Source organism: Athene cunicularia (genome assembly GCF_003259725.1).
Source record: "Athene cunicularia isolate RWA chromosome 4 unlocalized genomic scaffold, athCun1 chr4_part1, whole genome shotgun sequence".
Classification (NCBI taxonomy): Eukaryota; Metazoa; Chordata; class Aves; order Strigiformes; family Strigidae; genus Athene; species Athene cunicularia.
The window spans coordinates 9,813,900-9,836,270 of NW_020799098.1; the positions used below are offsets into that span (position 1 = coordinate 9,813,900).

At 37.6% G+C, this 22,371-nt stretch overlaps 1 protein-coding gene across 3 annotated transcripts in view; it reads left to right on the top strand.

The window, feature by feature from the left end:
• Nucleotides 1-2,881: 2,881 nt before the first annotated feature.
• Nucleotides 2,882-22,371, top strand: part of RGS12 (regulator of G protein signaling 12) — an 84,781-nt gene continuing 65,291 nt past the window's right edge. For 2 of the 3 annotated variants that reach the window (XM_026847078.1, XM_026847080.1), the window contains exon 1: nt 2,882-4,823. In XM_026847078.1, the coding sequence (XP_026702879.1) occupies nt 2,967-4,823 (1,857 nt within the window). In that variant the 5' untranslated portion in view covers nt 2,882-2,966. Of the gene's footprint in view, nt 4,824-9,133; nt 9,241-22,371 lie in introns of those variants that run through there. The other variant, XM_026847081.1, reaches the window with a different exon arrangement.

Below are 22,371 nucleotides of genomic sequence, written 5' to 3' on the forward strand. Positions count from 1 at the left end.
TAAGGGGCATAGGTTAGGAAGGCAAACAGATAAATCGACTTGTGAACAGAGTTAAAAAGAATCCTCTCATAGCTAATGTGGAATCATGAGGTAGACAAGCGCTGGGGTTTGCTTCTTCCCAAGAGGAGCCTAACTACCTTTTCATTGTGTGATTTTTACAGTTGAATTTAGGGTATATTTTCGTAGATTAGGGATAGCTGGAAAAATCTGTTTTTCTTATTAGCCACTTCACCATTACAATATTGAATGTTAATTTTTTTTATAACTACTGTTTTTATTATATCTCTTTGATCAGATTATTTATAATCTAGCACTCTTTTAATTGTTTCCTTTGCTCTTGCATGCTAGTAGCACACTTGTAGGTGCCAGATACTACAGTGCCTTATGTTGACTTGGTTAGCAGCACAGTTTTGGAGGTATCCAAGGGACACATCAGGCTATTCTCCAGACAATTGAGAACAGAAATATTCTCTGTAAGGCAAATTAAAATGCTCCTAGATATCAGGTTTTTATTTGCTGTTGGGCATTTGCTGGTTGGTGGTGGGTTTTTTTGTTTTTGTTTTTTTTTTTGTTGAGAACTATATCTTGAAATGTTTAATGATTATTCTCAGAAAGTACCAGACCTATTTAGAGATAGCTGAATGCACAGTGGTCTCTTGGTTCACAAGTTTAGCCTTGTCAAGAAAAGGTCAATCTATGTTTAAGACATGAGACTGGATGCAAGTTGACAGGGGTCTTTTACAGCAATGTGTGAGTTTGGTTAAGTGTTTGTAAAGCATTTTTTATGTTATGATTTACATTCAGAGGTTAAGCATAAAGTTTCATTACTGAAAGCTAAGTTATTTTCTCAAATTATACGGGAACTGTTGTTATTGAAACTAGATAATTGCTATATTAAAACAATTTGCAAAAAAACATATTACATTGAACAGTCACAGCTGCACCATGGAGACATAAAAACCTGAGGTCCCTTTGTTAAAAAAAACCCCCAACAAATTAAAAGCCCAAAATAAAGCCAAATGAATGTCTTCTAGTATCTTGAAGGCTGTCCTGTTTAGAATTTGGAAGGGTCTTACGGGTATCACATCCTATAGTTGAGTATTTAGCAGAATATTCAAGAAACAACAGTAGTTTTAATATTTTGGTAATCAAACAGCTCATACATAGTTGAATAGTTAAGACTTTGATCTTTAATTGTATGTTAGTGGGGTTTTTTTGGGGTGTGTGTGTGTGAAATTTTTTAAGTCTTGATCCTTCTGTTTGTTCTATCTCAGGCAGCAATACTGTGAAAGTACTGTGCTGTGGATCGTGTCACATTTTCAGTGTGGATTTTTTGGTAATTTCTGTAACTGAGAGCAATATCAAAGGATTGCTTGGTCATTTTTCTTTCATGAAAGTAGTGGCTTGGACACCACTAATTTAACACTTTATATGTGACAAACAAATGTGTGTGTGTGTGTGTGTGTGTGTGTGTGTGTGTGAATATATATATATTTATATGTATCTATTTAAAATGTTGCCCACATTTTGCCCACATATACATGATACTTGCTTTCAAGTACCTTATGCACTTCAGTATGTTACAAAGTGGCTAAGGTATGAATAAGCCTGTGGACCAGCTCAGATCAGTAATTATTTTCAGATTAGTTCTCACTTCCTGAGACCAACTTTATTGCAATTTTATGTAGCTGTAGTCCTCCAGTTACTTAAGTCAGTTATCCTCCAAACCTGTAGAGGTAAGAGTTTATATCATGCAACAAGGGGTTAGTTTCCAAAGTTGAACAAGTTGTCATTTCTGTTCTTGGTGTTAAAACATTTTTTATGCATTTTAACTTGCTTAGTGGAGGAAACCTCTCTAAAACAATGGAATTTACCTGAGTATAATTAGAACAAAGACATCTAGACTTCAGTGTCAACAACAAAATGTAATCAAATCTACTATTTCTTGCTGTTCATATGTAGATGCTTTATCTTAATTGTAAAGTCATGAGTAGATTAACTGGCAGCATGTGGAGTTCCTTCTTTTTTCCTCTTTTTTTTTTTTTTTTTTAAATTTTTAAGCTAAACTAAAACACATGGATGTTGGAATGACTGAAATGCATTTTTTCTAGTGTTTGCTTTCTGACAAATTATTTTTCAGTAGATTAGTTAATGGGTGTAACAGAGCAAATCTGATTTTGGATTCCTTTGGTCTAATACATGGTTGAATGCCCATTTGTTGTTGCATATGTAACTGAAATGTATGTGTGAAAATTGAACTTCGAGATACATATTTTAAGCTGCCTTTACAATCAGTCAGTTGAGAGGTACAGGCAACTCTAGTGGTAGTTTCTCTAACCTGTTTTACATGGACACATTTGGTACCTGTTTCTGTACATTGAGTATTAAGGGGGGTGGGCTATAGCTGAGTAGACACACTTGAGCTCTAATTTTTGTGTTGCTGGGAAAGGGTAGATGAGCTTCGTCCAGGATTTCCACTGTGCTGTAAAATGTGGTGGTATTGCAATGGTGTAAGCCAGAAGGTAACTGAATAGTAGGTAACGTGGTGGAGTTGGGGAAGATGTAACATGCTGTAGTATAAAACCACTGGCTGTACTTCAAAAGACTTACATTCTGTTCTTTTCTTTGCTATTCAGTTACTTTGTCATTTTGAACAGCCACTTTATATGCATTTGCTACTTATTTCTCATCAGTAAAATTAAGACTGTGGTACCTATTCTCAGATTGTTTTGAGTGTTGTGTTAATTCTCTAGCAATAGTTTTTGGTAGAGTTCACTAGCAATATTTCTGAACAGTAGAGGGAAAACTGGGTACTAAAAAATCTGAAGTGTGATTGAAAATTAAAATGTCTTTTTTTTTTTTTTTTTCTTTCTTCAGAGCTTCATCAGATGAAGGAATGATACTCTTGAAACATGACAAGAAACTGGACTAATTAAAGTTTTCCTATTTCAGGAAAAAAACCCGAAATGTATAGACCAGGGGAAACGGTCAAACGTCGACTCAACATGCATGCTCCTCCTCGGATAAGAAGTGTGGAAGTTGCTAGAGGAAGAGCAGGTTATGGGTTTACCCTTTCTGGACAAGCTCCTTGTGTTCTTAGTTGTGTTATGAAAGGAAGCCCTGCAGATTATGTTGGACTTAAAGCAGGAGATCAGATATTTGCAGTTAATGAAATCAATGTGAAAAAGGCCTCTCATGAAGATGTAGTGAAACTTATAGGAAAATGTTCTGGAGTCCTGCACATGGTCATTGCTGAAGGGATTAGTCATATGGATTCCTGTTCAAGTGATGAAGAAGTTGGTTTTTATGATGGGAAGGGATGGCTGAAACCCAAACCTGACTCTAAAGCTCTGGGCATAAACAGAGCAGAGAAAGTTGTTGAAGAAATGCAGTCTGGTGGCATTTTCAACATGATCTTTGAGAATCCTACTCTTTGTGCTGGTAACCCAGACAATTCTGCACCGAAACAAAGATCGTTTTCAATTTCTGATGCTATTAGATTTGAAACTGGCAATGAAAGTGTAAGTAATCCAAACCTACTGTCAAAGGAAGAAATATCCAAAGTCCTGAATGATGATTCTGTTTTTAGAATTGGACTGGAGAGCACAGAAGACTTTGGATTAGATGCAAGCATTTTAAATGTTGCCATGATTGTGGGTTACCTAGGCTCAATTGAGCTTCCTTCAACAACCTCGAATTTGGAAAATGAGAGTTTGCAGGCGATTCGTGGATGCATGAGACGTCTGCGGGCAGAACAAAAAATCCATTCACTAGTGATGATGAAGATAATGCATGACTGTATTCAGCTCTGCAGTGACAAATCAGGTGTAGTGGCAGAATATCCTGCAGAGAAACTGGCATTCAGTGCTGTTTGCCCCGATGATAGAAGATTCTTTGGACTAGTTACAATGCAGACAAATGATGATGTAAGCTTGGCTCAGGAAGATGAAGGAGTTCTGAGGACATCTTGCCATGTTTTTATGGTGGATCCCGAATTATTTAATCATAAAATTCACCAGGGCATAGCACGACGTTTTGGACTGGAATGTACAGCAGATCCAGACACAAATGGCTGTCTAGAGTTTCCAACATCATCTCTACCCGTTCTTCAGTTTATTTCTGTCTTGTATAGGGATATGGGAGAATTGATTGAGGGAATGCGTGCGAGGGCTTTTCTTGATGGTGATGCAGATGCTCATCAGAATAATAGTACAAGCAGTAACAGTGATAGTGGAATTGGGAATTTTAACCAAGAAGAAAAGAATAATAGAGTTCTGGTGGTTGATTTAGGGAGCAATCCAAGTAAACACATTCCTAACAGCATATGGGAAAATCCAGTAGGAAGGGGACAAAATCAGCCTGCTTCCCATTGGAATGGCTTCTGTCATGAACAAGAAGGAAACATTCCTTTAGAAGTAATTCAGAATGATAAGTCCCAAAACGTAAGCAAACACTTAAGTCCTTCTGCTCGTATTGAAGTTCCACTGGTTTCCTCACGAAATTCGGTACCCCCATCAAAGAAAAATGCTGCAGGCATAGGCAATCAAAGGTGGTTGCCTGTGCATGTTTTACAAGAATGGCAACATGGAAATGCTAGTGACCAGGAGTCGTACACTGATTCGACAGACGGCTGGTCGAGTGTTAATTGTGGGACTCTTCCCCCGCCAATGAATAAGATTCCAGCTGACAGATACAGAGTTGATGGCAGCTTTGGTCAGCCACAGTTAAAATCTCATAAAAATGAATGGTCTAAGAAGATGTTTTGCATGCAGAACAAGTTTGGCCCTCCGCACAGTATTAGAAAGTCTAAGGAAGATAAAAAGGTAAGAATATGTTGATGCTGGTTTCTAAAAAAAACTAAAAAAACATCCCCAAACCCAACAGCCTATGGTATTTGTACACAATGATATTTGCATAGTAAAATTTAAATGTATTATATCATTTACAGAATTTCAAATGAAGAAAATAATAGGGTTCTTTCTCCTTTGCAGAGGCTTTGCATATTCCTGTTTAATTGAGTGCAGCTCTGGAATTGTATTTCTGCTGGAAGTGTCTGTTAGAGCTTTCTCACATTTCTTCTTGTCTCTTCATTGTTTCCAAATGTTGCAGTGGCATTGCAATAAAAGGAGACATGACATTCTAGCAACTTGAGTTCCTTCTGACCTCCAGCAGCAAAAGAATGGAAACAGTCTGGACCTTCAGTCTGGTTCCTTTTTTATAGAAGGCTGGCTTGCAAATATTATTTTAGTGATACCTATTTTTATAGGCATGTAGTCTAATCATGAGTCAAAAACTTGTGTTATACACTTTTAACTTTACCCAAATAAGACAATTTTATTTTAAAAATTCACTCCAGCAAACCTCTTAATACAAGTAGCATTAAACCTACATCAAAGGATAGTTAGTGGTGATTATAGTGCCCACTATTAGGTCACAAATCTAATATTCTGCCAGTAAGCTATAATTAAAATTTTATTCCAAAATACTGCTTCATCTACTTGTTTTGTCTGCTCTTTGGCTTCTATAAATCAACATGAGAAGATGTAAAAAAAAAAGGTGTTGGAGGGGTATCCAACATAATTACATACCGTTCCCTTTGTCCTGTACAGGTTTTGCTGTTGAGAAAACTAATCTCATGGGAGTCTGTTGTTAGTAACTGAGATTCTAGTAAAGTGGAGGTCATTGGTCCTACATTAAAAGAGTTAGTAGTGGAGTTGTATCCAAAACATTTGCTGACTGTATGGAAAGAGAGAACCTTATACTACAAATTAGTCTTCAAGAAGCATTGTCCTTCCACGAGGAAATGTTGCTTATGTGATTGATTCAAGTGTCCATCATGCTATCGAAATCTTTTTCGAAAAAATGTCTTTTTCACTTGATTAAAAATATTCAACTATTGCTCAGGTGGATGATAGTAGAGATTCGTTACTTGTTTCATACTGTTACTTACAAAATCTTTGCATTGGTGTGACACTCAGGCATAGACTTTTTTGGGGATTAGAATGCAGAACTTCAGAATGTTTTGGTGTGGAAAGATAATTTATTTTTTTATCGCTTTTCTTGCACTGTGAAGCCAACAACTTCCATATACATTATTTTGTACACTTTTTGTGCTGAAAATAAAACAAATAAACTAGTATATATAATATACACTAGTGTATTTTTAAGGTGAAGTGACTGCTACAGGCAGCAATGTTTTCCAGACCCACAATACTGTATTAAATTGCAAGTGATCTTAAATACAAAGTGATTTAACACTTTTCAAAAACCAAGCAGAAATTATCCAAACAGAAACACTTAATTTGTAAACATTACCCACCAAAACCACCTATCAATCAATTCTATTTGCTACCCTGAAGACTACAGGCTTCATGATCTCTTCACTGATGGACCAAGGAAAAGGCCTCTCTCTTTATATGCAGCACCTGGTACAGATGCATTACGGATATTGGTCCCAAGTGCTCTTTGGGAACTGGACCAGCTGCATAGGATGCTGCTTCCTGATCCTTCAGGATCTCTGCAACAAATATGTGCCTGCAGTGTTGTCCATGATAGTAATACAGTTTAGATTTTTTTTTTCAGAGATGTAAAACTAAAAAAACATAGTTTTTAAATGTTTGCCACATTTATTTCATGGAAGTCAAGAGTAAAATCTCATAGAAAAATCTCATAGAAAATTTTACACTTTAAGATGAAAGATGTTCTATATGTGGGTAAACAGTAATAATATTTCACCTACTGTATCACTTAGATCAGCTTATACTAGAATATATGTTCCAACACTAAATATCTAAATCTTCCATTTTAAGTCTATTTATTAATAAGAATTCTGTTCTTTGATTAATAACTAATTTGTTTGCAAGATATTTACAATGTTTCTACATGCCTTTAGCATTTAGTCTCATTAAGGCTACAAAAGCTCTTTTGCATTGTAATTTTGTTTTTCAGTATTAATGAAGACTGTTGAAACTGATGAGAAAAGCTCCTGAAAGTCTTGAAATCAGTTGCAAGCATGAGTTGCAAGCACTTAGCATTATTCAGAGTAATTCATAAAGATGAAGTAGTACTATGATCTCATCTTAAACCTTTAGTGAAAATAGTGAGGGGATGTCGTTACTGATGAATGTACCTCTGCACTTCAGGCACTGCAGAAGTAGGGAGAATCTATGTTTTTGTATATGAGAGCAATAATTCACTTTCAGACTCGTGTGAAAAGAAGAGGTAAAAATGTATATTCCAAAACATTCAGATGGATTTAGATACTGTGTTTTAGAAAACTGTATGTCCTCAGCTTCTGTGACCTTTTTAAGTGGTAAGGACTGATTTTACACAGCATGCTCAGACACATTCCAGTCATCGAATAAAGTATATAAAGTGGCCACATGGGATTGTGTCCATATTTTTACAACCTAGTGGCTGAGTCTAATGCTTCATTTGGCAGAGCAGTCCTTAAATTGCTTTTTAATTAAGGTGGTTTTTTTGTTTTTTACATTAATACTGAAGGGTAATATATCCTACAAGTGCAAATGTGTAGAAGCCACTAGAGGGAGAAAAGGTTACCAAAGATCAGAGATTTTTTGTGATGGTCTTCCTTGGAGCTTTCATTACACGCTGGGGAAAGTACATGAGTTCCTGGATTTAATTCTGATCTAGCAGAATTGTTGTATTAGCAGTGATGATCACAGCATGTAATTTGGGAAAATATGCTGTACTCTAGAGTGCTAGTGGGGGGTAAGAGGGGCATAAACTCTCCTGATTTTATAGCTGCACTGGTAAAACATTTGTGAATTGTACAGAACACAAGAGCAGATGTGAGAATATCTGTTTAAACATAACATACCTGTTTAAAATTGCACTTCCAGAACTGGACCTAGGAAGTGTTTCTTATGGGTAGGAATAGGGATCATAGGATCATGGAATGGTTTGGGTTGTTCCAACCCAGTCTGTTAGAATTAGAACCCATCTAGTTCCAGCTCCCCTGCCATGGGCAGGGACACCTTCCACTAGCCCAGGCTGCTCAAAGCCCCGTCGAACCTGGCCTTGAGCACTGCCAGAGAGGGGGCAGCCACAGCTTCTCTGGGCAACCTGTGCCAGGGTCTCACCACCCTCACAGTGAATAATTTCTTCCTTATATCTAATCTAAATCTACCCCTTTTCAGTTCAAAGCCATTACCCCTCATCCTATCACTACACTCCCTGATCAGGAATCCCTTCCCATCTTTCCTGTAGCCCCTTTAATCACTGGAAGGCTGCTATAAGGTCTCCCTGAAGCCTTCTCCAGGCTCTGAACCCCCCAACTCTCTCAGCCTGTCCTCATAGGGGAGGTGCTCCAGCCCCCTGATCATCTTGTGGCTTCCTCTGGACTCAGTTCAGCAGCTCCATGTCCTTCTTATGTCCCCAGAGCTGGACTCAGCACTGCAGGTGGGGTCTCACAAGAGCAGAGTAGAGGGGGAGAATCCCCTCCCTCGCCCTGCTGGCCACACTTCTCTTGATGCAGCCCAGGATACGGTTGGCTTTCTGGGCTGTGAGTGCACATTGCTGGGTCATAGTCAGTTTTCCATCCACTAATACCCCCAAGTCCTTCTCTGCAGGGCTGCTCTCAATCCACTCATTGCCCAGCCTGTATTTGTGCCTGGTATTGCCCCAACCCATGTGCAGGACCTTGCACTTGACCTTGTTGAACTTCATGAGGTTTACACGGGCCCACCTCTCAAGCCAAGTCAAGGTCTCTCTTGGGACATATTTTATTTTGCATGCTTTTTGTGTTGACTTCAGACTTCATGTTGCAAGGAAGTAAACACATTTTCTGAGCTTTGTTTTCCCTTTAGTGTTGTAGTCCCTTTAATGATGATGTTTTCCGCTCACAAATTAAAATTGTGGTTAATTTTGTAATAATTGGAAAAAACATTTTTAAAATATTAATATGCTTTACACTGCTACAAAGCCTTTTAAAGTTCAATGTAAGTGTGAATAGTTGAGAGAAATTAAAAACACCTAATGTGAGTAAGTGTTACTGGATAGCATGAGGATATTTTTTTTTTTACTTTAAAATGTTGTAAGCAATTTATCCCTAAGTTACTGAACTCATACTTTCACAATTGCTGTAGTTTTTGTTTTTTCAATCCTTGGCTCTGGGAAGAGGACAACTAAATCAGGGAAAATTTGGTTCTATTCCACCTCTTCTGACTGAGATTTACTGGAAGCTATCTCTGGCCCTATACACCTCAACATTTATTTCCGGTACTGAACTTCACATTTCCCATGTTTCTTAAAAGTTTCATGTGAACAGATTTGTATTGAAGCATCTTATGAGACTTTTTGGAGGGTCCCCTTTTGTAGGACTTAGACTAAAACAAGTGGTAGGAAGCCAGGTGATGCTGAAATTCACTGAAAGGGCAGATCATGGAAGGTAAGGTGGCTTTCAATCTCAGAACGACTAAGGAAGATTTCTGGTGGCGAGAAGCTTCTGAATCCCTATGGGACTGATACTGGGTAGGGGTGTGTGGTCTCATGGGACTAGCAGATGAAAAGTCTGGTTATGATTTTAGTGGGAATCAAATAATTCCTGCTTTTTCATTTGTTATTCCTTTTGCACCGTACTACCTTTGTTGTTGCATTGTTATTTTCATCTTTAGCATCCCACTATGTTCCAGTCACTTACCTACTCACCCTTTTGAATTATTTTAGATTATGCAAAAGAAAATCCCCATAAGCAATATGAAAACATCAGGGGATGTTAGGATTGGCAAGGGACTTGAGAAATTACTGAACAGGGAAGCATTCCTTTCCCTCTAGACTAAATTAATATAATACGTTTGATTTTGTTCAACCCTCACTCTCTGTTTTTGTGCTAGCGCCTGGCCAAAAATATGTCTACCCATTACTGTTTTAAATTAAGTTTTACTGGGAAAATACTCCTTTTTCCACTGGAAAGCTTCATAACAGTCAGTTTAGTCTTTGAGTTTTCTCTCCGTGAGGACAGAATCCTAGGCATTGACCTCTTGCCATTCTTTTTTTTTAAAAAAGGAAGTCTGTTTTAATACTGTAGAAGCAAGTATAACAGTTAAGATCACAAGAGTTTAACCACCTGAGCTTACTAACTAGTATTTGGGTACAAGGTTTATTCCAAGTGAATATGACAAATATTACAAAGCAAGGAATTAAAAAGCCTTTTAAAATATTGGGTACTGATTTTTAGAAACCCTTTTCTGCTTTACATTTGTTGTACGACTTCAGTCTTGACCACATTATTGTTTGTGCTCATGAAGAGTGAGAATTGGTAAATGGATCCTATTTGTAGGTCTTAGAGGAAGAAAAATAGATAGTCTCGTCTGAGACTCGCTGGACAATAGTACTGCAAATACTTTTTTTTTTTTTTAAAGCAAAAAGAATATCAACTGCTTTGTAAGCTTCATGACTTAAGCTACTGAAAATATTGTAAAAATGTAGAAGAAACAAGACAAGAAGCAATACAGTGGGGTTCACTAATGCATCTTTCCTTGCTAATATATTTTCTGAATTACTGTTATTGTTACTCTGTTTTGATCAGAAGTTTAACTGCTTCAGAGTTGTCTTTGTTTCCAAAGCAAGTATTACTGAAAAAGACAGGCTGTTCAAGTTAAAAATGGAATAAGTTTTTTTGTGAAAATTTGTAATTTTCTTCAAATCCAAGAATTGCAGTTTTTACTGTTGGTATCTGGATGGTGAAGTAACTGAAAGGCAGACAAATGTTGGCAAAGACAAAGGCAAAGACAATGTTGGCAAAGCTGTGTGGTTCCCATATTTGTTTTTTGTTGTATAATTACTTTTTTTTTTTCCCTTTCCTCTACAATTCTGCTTGCTCACTAGCTTAAATTGTTCCACGCCAGCTGTTTATAAAGCAGAATTAATGGCAGCTGGATTGCTATTCTTACGCAGTACAATTTAATGTTAACCTCTGGAATTACAGGCTTTGATCTGAATTGAGATGTATGTATATACCTTAAAGGGAACTCAACTGAAATCCCAAACACCCAGCTAGATCTGAGAATGTGCTAATGTGAATTAAGCTGCAAAGAGGCATTTATCAGGTCCTCTGGTACATTTTACTATGAGAAGATGAAAAGCAATTAAATATTTAGTAATTGCATGCAGCCTTTTCATATGTATTATCATCTTCTAAAGTAATGAGTTTTAAAAATGGTCAGTTCTAGGATCTTTAAAAGTGTATAAAAAGCCAAAATAATGCTGGGTGCTTTTCTCTGGAAGAGTAATTAGTAAAATCTGGACAGTAAATGTCTGTAGAGCAATGGCGACTTTGTGAAATTTTCTCATTTCAAATTTATGTGCTAGGGATTTAGAAGTTTTAATTCAGTTTGTTTTCTAGCTCGAGTGTAAGTCTGGATTCCAATTAACATCATGGCAATTAAGGGGAGATGCAGGCATCTAAGTATTTCTGACCTAGTTTTGAGCTGCAAAGTCACAAGAGGAGGTAGTATCTTGAGAAAAAAAAGAGAAACAATGAACAAAATAGTGTGGAGGAAAATAATTAGTACAGAGTGAATGGAAATACTGGAAAATGGCTTTAAGATTTCAACACAGACACTTTGAGATAAGAGATTCTAAAATTATTGTCTGAGATTTCAGTTGTATGAAGATAGATCCCAATTCTTTGCAGTTGAGAAGATTTAGAGGAGTTGTAAAATACCAGTTCTTCACTGGAGAAGAAATAGATCAATATGGAATAAATGTCTTTAATTAACAAAAATAAATATGGACTTGCTAAAACTTACCTGAAGTGTCTAAACAGAAGCATGGAAAACTGAAGCCTCAAGAGAAAGACCTCAAAATTAATCCCATCAGTAAAATGGCCATTAAGACATCAATAAGTTTGCAAAGATAGTACCAGAGAAGGCTATTCCGCATCATCAAACTGAATTCTAGCTCTTAAGGCAATCGTGTATTATCATGTCTTCCATATACTTAGCAGCTGTACCTTTGAAAGAATGTGTTTGCACCCTGCCTTCCCTTCCACACTGCCTTCTACAGGAATAATATTCCATCAATATTATGATGTTAGAAGCTTTTTTTTATTTTCCAGTCTGAAATCTAGTTGTGGCCACTTTACACTCATTTCTTCTGCAGCTAGTGTCTCCTTTAGTGAAAGTGACTCTCTTTAGTGTTTACCTTTTTATTTATACATAGAAATCATATTGTCTTTTGGCTTTCATTTTGTTTGATGTAAAGTGCTTAGGCTTTTAGTCTTCTGGGAAGTAAAGTTTTCATTCTCCGGATAACTTCAGTAGCTCTTTTCTGATATGATTCTAGTTTAAATTCTGTTTTGGACTGAGTGATCAAAATTTTATGCTGATTTTCTGGTCCTGGTTATGCTTTTGTGTAATTGTAGTGTACATTTTCCTGTCTCTATTGTTAATGCTTCATACAATACCTCTTCATATATTATTTACTTTTTTTCATAGCAGATAGCATTGACGGTTAATACTTATTTTGTAATCGATCAGTAAAAACATCCATATGTATCAGATGAGATATCCAATACTGAGGTCAGTGTTCTATTTTGGACACTGGCCAGGAACAGCTGCTTAGAAAAACCATGGAAGAACAGAGAAAAAAATATCTTTATAATTTTCAGCAGTTCATGGTTTAGAGACTTTCCTCTGGTAGAGATGCCATCCACATCATTGTAATAACCTTTGTGAACCTTCGTTCTTGAAATTGTTTCTTAAACTCACTTGTACTTTTGATATTCCTGGTATCCCTTGATTTATATGTTCTGCAGTTTAATAGTGTGGAAAGAAAACAATACATAATTGTACTTTCCATATAATTTCATTTCATACCTGCTAATATTTGTCATGAGGAATACGGAACAGTCTTACTTCATTTATTTTTTCTTACTAATTTTATTTTGTTTTAAAACTCAACCACAAATCACTTACTTTCCAAGCAGAAGTTGTTAGTTTAGTCTCCTCCCATACAAAAGTTTTTTCATAAATGTAATCTTCCTCCCTTAGTTGTACTACATTACTTTTGAGATGGGTTGATCAGAACTATAAGCAGTTTTTAAAATGTGTGGGTGGGCAATGTATTCATAAAGCTTATGTCTTGATTTCTTTTGCTTTTCTGATTATTCTCCATTTGCTTTTTTGATTGTTACTGATTATTGGGCCATACTGACTTAAATGTTCCCAGCTAATGCCTACCTAATGTTCAAGATGATTTGGAAGCAATTGTTATGTGTGTACTTGTAATTTTCTCCACGTTTTCCCCTAATGTACTCAGGTCTTTCTGTTCCTCTGCAATTTCCAACTAATAGACTTCCAACTCATACAAAATACTATTATCTAGTTATACTGAGAAAATTATCTTACTGTTCCATCTGCATTAATATCATTGTGTGGTTTTTTGTTTTAAAAGTGATTAGGATAGTACTGAAATGTAGGTGGTCAGTGTTTTGTGCCTTAGTACAGGAGGGAAGCAGTACACTTCATTTACCTGGATGTGTAGTGTAGCAGGGCAGCCTCTTTTCTATGTCTTCCTGGAGTGCATCGAGATCTTATGTGACATTTTATGTCATTCTTGATTATATTATGGGCCTAACTGCTGTTAAATGTAATGGTTAGAAGGCAGTGAAATGTGTCGTTATAATTTGATTAGTAAAGAGGTAGTTTTAAAAGTGATCAAATCCATTGACCTAGTAATGGTGAATAATACCATTTGAATACTTTGTCACACCGGTTCAAAAAAAAAAAATCATTACAGAAATTGCAATGTAATTAAAGTCTGTGGAAAAGCTGTCAGTAAAGTTTGAATGATGCTAGACCTTTTTTAATTAACCCTCCCCTACCTAATCCATTTTTGTGAGGTGATGACAATCCATGATGTGGCAGCAGTGCAGGGCAGCCTCGAGGGTGTTACTTCGTCCTTTTTTTGTTGCATAGCACATGGAGCCCTCTCTGTCAGCATGCCTACCTGTACCCCAGGACTTACTGCTTCTGTTCCTCTAACGGTCCAGGGGACTGGACTACAGCAAGTTCTTTTCCAATATTCTCCCCAGATTCTTTAATCTCATTCAGGGTATGAGAGGCCCTAACCCAGCATGCCTCATATCTCAATCCATCCCGTTCTCAGACCCCACAGACCCTCACTTTACAAGTCCTGCAAGTTTGCACTGGGGGTTTTGGCGTGGGAGGAGCTGTGACACTGGCTGATGGGATGAGGGGTAAAGGCGGTTATGGCCTACAGGCTTCCCTGCTCTGCACTGCTACAGTGGGGCGGTCGCTCAGCTGACAGGACCCATAATCAGGAGAACGGGCACTTAGGATGGTAGTGGACAACAGAGGAAGATTAAGTAGGATTTGGGACTAATACTGATCACAGAATAATATTTGTATCAGCTACTTTGTTCTAGGATCCTCCAAAGCTTTCTAACCATGTTGACATTAATGTGGCATCCTTGTTTCCGATTCCATTTCAGAAGGTTCTAAATTAGGATATTTCTGTCTGAAGTCTTAAACCTGCATTCTTTATAAAGATGAACTGCCACTCCAGACTGATCCTTCTGCTGTTTAACATCCGAGGGTAAATTTGGCATGTTTTGGATATCCACAGAAGTTTCAGATTAGATAATCTGTGTATCTGTGTACCAAACTGTCATGCACTTTAACATACAGAGTCATAGATTCAAACCTAAAATCAGGGATTTTAAAAGCTTCAGTAGCTGGAAATAGAAGTAGGACAAATTAAAACTTGATTTTATAGTTAGTGTGATTAAGCTCTGTTACACATAGAACATAGCAAATTCTGTATTAGTTGAGCTTCTTAAATTAAGGCCTTTTAAATGGTGCTGTTCCTTTTTTTTGGGGGGGGGATTAAAACGTGAATATAAGCATCCTCCTTTTGTTACATACTTTTTAGAGGCAATTAATCAGAAATCAGTACTTAAATTGACACTTGTACAGACACTCATAGACAGAGTTTTTGTTAAAAGAATCTAATTTATTAGACTTTTTAGTATAGGGAGATGCTTACCTGGGGAATTGACTCTCTGGAGCAGGATGGCCAGTTGCTGTCTGGGTGCTGATGGTTGTTTCTGTTGCAAGTGTGGTTTATCTGGATTGTAGAAGACTCCCCAAACTGTTGTTCCGGTGAATTTTCTAATCTGGCTGGCAAGTGGTCCTATGCAACCATTCTAGCGTGTGCATGGTCCTTTGTCAAGACAGAGGATAGTATACTTGTTCCACCTGAACAGGAGAAGGAAACATTTTTAATCAGAATTAGTACATACCAGTAACTATATTTTTGTTTTAGAGCTCTTATAACTTTGTTCATAACATTCAATTAGTTTCTTATGCTTTTTTCCTCAAACATTTAAAAAAATTTCACTCACGTGCCTGTGAATCTTGTGATATTTCATTGCAAAACAGTTTTGAAAGCATTTGAAAACATTCTTCTGTAAATGAAGATGATTAGGGTTGTTAGCATTTTTTAAACTTTTTAGATTAGCTCACCACCTTATATTTTACCTTTCCCTCTTCCAGCTCTTCCACACAGCAGTCAAAATCTCTGTCCCAGAAGATTCAGCCACTTTAGTTTCCCCTCAAGGTCATAAATTGTAATGTGTTTTCCATGAAAAGATTAAATTTGCTAGATGTTGTAAAGCTGACCTAAGCCTCACAGTTTTTCTTTCTCCTTTTTTTCCCTTTTCTGGATTCCTGCTGTCTGCTCCCTGTATTTTGTCGTCAAAGATGCTTGAACATCTAGCAAAAATGTCCCACTTCCTTAGCCTCTTATACTCAAGAGCCATCAGTGTCCTCTCCTTGCGACCTCCTTCCTGCTCCTCCAGCCTTAAAACTGTTGTACCAGAGGAGAGGAATCTCACTGTTTTATTAGTTTTATCCAGGTATTTGGATGAGAGGACAATGTATGTTTAACTGTAGAGGGACACAAGACTATGGAGTACCAAATGGAAATTTCAGGTTGTTATGTATGACAATTTGTTAAAAAGGTGTAATACTTGATAAGTCCATTTGCTAGAATCTAAAAGAGTGCATGCTATAGCTGGGAATTTCTTTAAGCTAATTGAAGATGTTTTCTAAAGGTGTTCAGTTTCTTGTGTTCTGAATAATTGATAAGGTTTCATCAACTTGCTTCTGTGCACTCAAAGCTCCAGGTTAGAGTATCGTATCGACTATCATAGTTTCATATTGCATTTCTTTGGTAGTACCAACTTAAAGACTTCCTGTCACGCTCAGGCCAAAGTTGGCAGTGAGCACTATCAGTTGTGCTGGCATGACTGTCTGTGGATCTGTGTTAGAAACAGGATTGTTTCATTTTATAAACAATAGTTTATTGTTAGTGGAGATGAGGGGGCACCCTGCTGCAATTTGGGAGCTGGCTTGGGTGATCAGAAGTACATGCAAAGTTCTTAAGCTAGCACACCTGCTGAAAAGGACGTTATATAGAACTACTATTGCCTAACTTGTTTATCAGTTAAAATTGCTTCTAAGAGCCCATCCTTTTTCTTTCTGTCTTTAAAAAAAGATGTGTGCAAGTCACCTTGTATTGTATCATTTTTGTTCTTTCTGTCCCTCTGTTTGCAGTCTAACATGAATCACGTGCTTCTTCACTCCCTCTGTCTTGCTAATACATGAAGTATAGCATTTTCCACTTTCTCATTTATACTTTCCTTGTACACCTTTCTTGTTATCACACATAAACTGTTCTCACTTGGACACATTCACAAACTGCTGCTATATCAATCCTCTCCTGGTAAATTTTGGTTTTAATGCTTTTCTTGTTGAGTAGTAGGTAGCTCACCCACAAGGCCAAATAAGCAGATTAAAAATAAAATTGAAAAAAAAAATGTATTTGAAGGGAAAGAAAGACTATAGTTTGGTCAGTGATTGATGGTTATTTCAGGGGAATGTATTTGCACTTGCCATTTCCTGTTAACCTAAGGAAAAGGGGTGATCTCGTCATATATTAAAAAAAAATTATGCAGACCCATTCATTGTGTTGCTTTTTCTCTTACACATTTAACTGGGATTTCAGTCTATGCTAGCTCATAATTTTTACTTTGTTATAAGAATAAAAAAAAAGAATGGATTTTTTAGAGCATCAGTGTATTAATTCTTTTAATTCTTTTAATCCTTTATTGTTTTTCCTCTCCATCTGCCAAGGATATCAAACCAGGATAAATGCTTTTAGAGATATGTTCTTTTGTACTTTCACCATGATAGGTAGTAGTAACAGGGTTGTAAGTACTTGTATTGTAAAATGTAGAGGATGTATTTCTGTAGCACATGCTTTTCACTAATCAACTTGTTTTCACAAATTTCTGTGCTTTTCTGTTTGTTGCTGAATTCCTAAAATGAAGACACTTCGTGAAGTATCAGATGGACTTTAGTTTCTAATCTGTGATAGGATTTCTTAGATTTTCTTGAATATCTAGATATTTTTAGAGATCTGAATCTTTTCTAGATTCAGCAACACAAGGTTCCCAGAAGAGAATCTTTAAATTATGATACTAAATAGTTCTAGGGCTTATAGGCAATCTGTATGTAAAAAAACCCCACAGCCCAATATTCCTGTAACAAATTTCAGTGTTTTAGTTTGGCAGCTAACAGTGAATGAAACAGCATTTTGTTGGTCATGTAGTGTACTGTTTTTAAATTTTTTTAGGTTCATTTAGTATTTTTTAATACCTGTTTAACAGTGTAATAAAGGCTTTTGGAAGTATCATAATTTCTTTATGGCTATCCCTGCAAAATTTACATTAATATAAATCATTTGCACTAGCAATCTCTCTCTGCTCAAATTCTGTGGATTGCTTTAGCCATGCTGATTAATACATTCTAGTTGCAATGGCTGTTCTCTCTTCAAGTCATAGATGATTTTATTTCCTGCTTTTCAGAGACCCATGAAAAATATTTGTGAAAATGTTGCCACTATTTGCTTAAGATACATGATTCTTTCTTTGTATGTGTGTGTGTGTGAGTGTGTATGCAAGGCAATTTTTAAACGGATCTGCAGAAGGAGGTCTGCCTTCATAGTCTGAATGTCTGGAATAGAGTCAAGGAAAGATGAAAAGGGAGACTTCTCAGCAACGTTACCAGGAAATTAAATACTTTGTGAACTGCAGTCTTCTTTTTAGCAATGTCTTCCTTAATTTCCTCGATTATTAATTTGATTCTTCAGAGCAAGGAAGAGATTTTTGTCAGTTGAAAGCATTTCCCTAATTGCAATTGCTATCCAAAAGGGTTGGGGAAATGGTTAGCTCAGTGAATTTTTATATTTTGTAATAATTTTTTAAGCACTGTTTTATTCTCAGGGTCTTTTTGTCCCTGTTCTTATTTTTAACATTCAATCCAGGGTTCAGAAGTGAGTTTTGTATAAGAATGCCAAAAACTGTAAATCAAAATTTTCATTGGATACTAATCAACAGTTCTCTACTATCACACAATTTGAAAGTGGTTTTTGTCCACTCTCCCCCTTTCTCTTTGTTACGTTTCTGACCACAAATAGATAAGCAGATTTTATTTCTAAAATGAGGCATCTGGTAATAATTAATCTTATCTAGAATCTTCTTCTCAGTGAAAACTAATTAGATTTGTCTCCAGGCATTTTGTTCATCTTCCTTCAATTTGTAGTGTTACTGTTTCAAAATTTTTTTGAGTGTATGTTTTCTAGTCTCCAGGATATGGGGAAGGCTGAGGTAGTCAACGACTTTTTTTCCTCAGCCTTCACTGACAAGAGCTCTATCCACACCACTCAAGGTGCAGACAGCAAAGGTGGGGGACTAGAAGATCAGGTTTGAGATCATCTGAGGAACCTGAAGGTGCACAAGTCCATTGGACTTGATGAGATACATCCGTGGGTCCTGAGGGAAGTGGCAGATGAAGTGGCTAAGCCACTATCCATCATATCTGAGAAGTCGTGGCAGTCCGGTGAATTTCTTGCTGACTGGAAAAAAGGAAACATAACCCCCATTTTTAAAAACAGAAAAAAGGAAGACTCAGGGAATTCAGGCCAGCCAGTCTCACCTCTGTGCCTGCCAAGATCATGGAACGGATCCTCCTGGAAACTATGCTGGGGCACTTGGAAAATAAGGAGGTGATTGGTGACAGCCAACATGGCTTCATTAAGGGCAAATCATGCCTGACAAATTTGGTGGCCTCCTACAACGGAGTCACAGTGTTGATGGATAAGGGAAGAGCAAACTGACATCACCTATCTGGACGTGTGCAAAGCATTTGACACTGTCCCACACAACATCCTTGTCTCTGAATTGGAGAGACATGGATTTGATGGATGGACCACTCAGTGGATATGGAATTGGCTGGATGGTGGCACTCAAATTGTTGTGGTCAACAGTGGAGAGCAGTGATAAGTGGCATTCCTCACAGGTTGGTCCTGGGGCCAGCGCTGTTTAACATCTTTGTGGGTGACATGGACAGTGGGACTGAGTGCACCCTCAGCGAGTTTGCCAATGACACCGAGCTGTGTGGTGTAGTTGACAGGCTGGAGAGAAAGGATGTGCCATCCAGAGGGACCTGGACAGGTTGGTGAGGTGGGACTGTGGAAATGTCATGATGATCAACAGGACAAGTGTAAGCTTCTGTACATGGGTCGGGGCAAGACCAAGCACAAATACAGTCTGGGCAAGGAGTGGATTGAGAGCAGCCCTGCAGAGAAGGACTTGGGGCTATTAGTGGATGGAAAACTGACTATGAGCCACCAATGGTCCAGAAAACCAATGGTATCCTGGGCTGCACCAAGAGAAGTGTGGCCAGAGGGCGAGGGAGGGGATTCTCCCCCTCTACTCCACTCTCATGAGACCCCACCTGCAGTGCTGTGTCCAGCTCTGGGGGCACCAACATCAGAAGGACAGGGACCTGTAGCAACAGGTCCAGAGGAGGCCAAGAAGATGATCAGGGGGCTGGAGCCCCTCCCCTGTGAGGATAGGCTTGAGAGAGTTGGGGTTGTTCAGCCTGGAGAAGAGAAGGCTCCAGGGAGACCTTACAGCAGCCTTCCAGTACTTAAAGGGGGCTACAGGAAAGGTTGGAAGGGATTCCTGATCAGGGAGTGTAGTGATAGGATGAGGGTTAATGTCTTTGAACTGAAAGGGGATAGATATAGATTAGATATAATGAAGAAATTTTTTACTGTGAGGGTGGTGAGACCCTGGCACAGGTTGCCCAGAGAAGCTGTGGCTGCCTCCTCCCTGGCAGTCCTCAAGGCCAGGTTGGACGGGGCTTTGGGCAACCTGGGCTAGTGGAAGGTGTCCCTGCCCGTGGCAGGGGGGGGTGGAATTAGGTGACTTTTAAGGTCCCTTCCAACCCAAAACATTCTACAATTCTAGTTGTATGCCATAATCTCCCAGAATAATATCTGGCAATCTCCACTATTTAAACATATACTAGTCAGTTTGTATTCTTTTTTGGCTGAATTAGAAGGAAAAGTGAAAATGTATTTGTTATTTAAAATAGATATGACTGCTATTGACAGATTTTTCCTGTGTTTCCTTTCACCATATTTTTTTTACAAAAGATGAAGTCCTCTGAGTGATGCATCTTGTTTTGAGAAATACATGAAAGACCATTATGCAGAATCCATACTGTGTAACTATTTAATTAGTTTCAAAATACTAGCTGTACTTGAACTAATGATGTCATTTGCTGATAGTTTTTTCACTAATTCACAGATTAAAAATTTAAAAATTGCAAAACTAGTGTGGTCATACTTGACTAGTGATGAAAACTGGTATTTGTACAGACAATCATGCTGTTTTAACAGAACATACTCATATGGGAGGACCCCTGTTAGTGTTTTGATACGTTATGCAGGAATAGTAATGGATACTGCTGAGTTTAGTCATGGGTTGATGTGGAGTTCACTGTTTGACACAGATTACTGCATTAGGTATAAGGTTTCAGTTTAGACAGGAAAGCTGCTGTGACTGTAAAGGCATGAGCCAAGTGTGAACTACCTCACTGGTACCTGCCTTGATGAAAAGATGATTTTAAAAGTTGCTCAGAAAGACAGGAACTGTGCGGTGGGTGCTATCTGTGAACATTTATAGAGAGCAACTTTCCTGTCTTCATGTTTAGTTGATCGTTTTAACAAAAACCATCTTAGCTTGTTTATACTGCACTTTTAAATATTCTCTTAAAAACCTTGGAAGCTAATCTCCAGTTGCCAGTTTTTCAGTTTTCCGTGGCAGAACCTGCCCAATTTTCCATGGCAGAAACTGCCCAACTTTCTTCTTGGCTAAAAAAACCCCTTAGTAAATTGAAAATTGGGAGGGCAGGAGATTTCATGTAAAAATGGATCTCTTCTAATACTGAATGGAGAAATTGGGAGTTACAGCCTGTTACACTGATGAACCCTGCTACATACTTGGAATCCCGATTCCTGTATGCTGTGTTATGTCTTGAGATTTCTATGAGCTTGTAAACAGAGTCTGTTGTGAATACTGGTGACAGTCAGAGCCCTGTTGCTATAATGTTGACTCCATGGGAATAAGCAAGCAGGCAGACATCTTCTGTTGGATTACCTTTATCTTTTGTTTTAGTAAGGAGGCTGTATGATATTCTTGATAGTCTTCTCTGCTTTGTATGAATGGTTGTTAGCCTGAGATTATAACAATGGGAAATACATGACCGTTCTTTTGGTTAATGTGATGTATACAGACTTTCAAGCAAGTGATTAAAGGGATACCAAAATATTTCACAATTGAGACCACAGCAACTTGCCCAAAGGAAAAAACAAATACAAATATAAAATTTAATAAATATTACAAAGCTGCCAGTAAGCAATTATAAAATTAATAAGTATATTTTTAAGCTTACTATGTTAAAGAAAGATGCTGAAATAAAATAGAAGAAAATTTACTCTGAATTGAACTCTGTTAACATTTCTAAAGTGAAAAGCATCAGAACACAGGGAGGAATTTTCCCCACATTGAACATTACAGTAAAAGGAATCCAAAATTTCAGGCACATAATCACAAGTTTTCGTAATGCAGTGAGTTTATGTACATCTGCTTAGCACCAGTCACTGTGTGCCTACTCTTAGGTTTAAGCTTACATGTTGCCATTTGGCATAAGCTAGATGTGTACAAGCTGAGCTGTGGTAGCTTAAGTGATATCTGGTGACTTTTTAAGGAGAAAGTGCATGATTATGGGGAAAAGAGAAAGCCATTAGATTTAATTATTGCAATACCAATTCCAGTCATGGAACATCCAAGTGTGATAGTTTCTTTACTCAGAACAGAAGTTCCTGCATTTTGTACTGTGTGATTTAAAAAGTTGGACTTCACAGTAGCAAGCCTTTAAAAAAAGTGTGGCTAAAGTAAGACTTTGAAGTTTT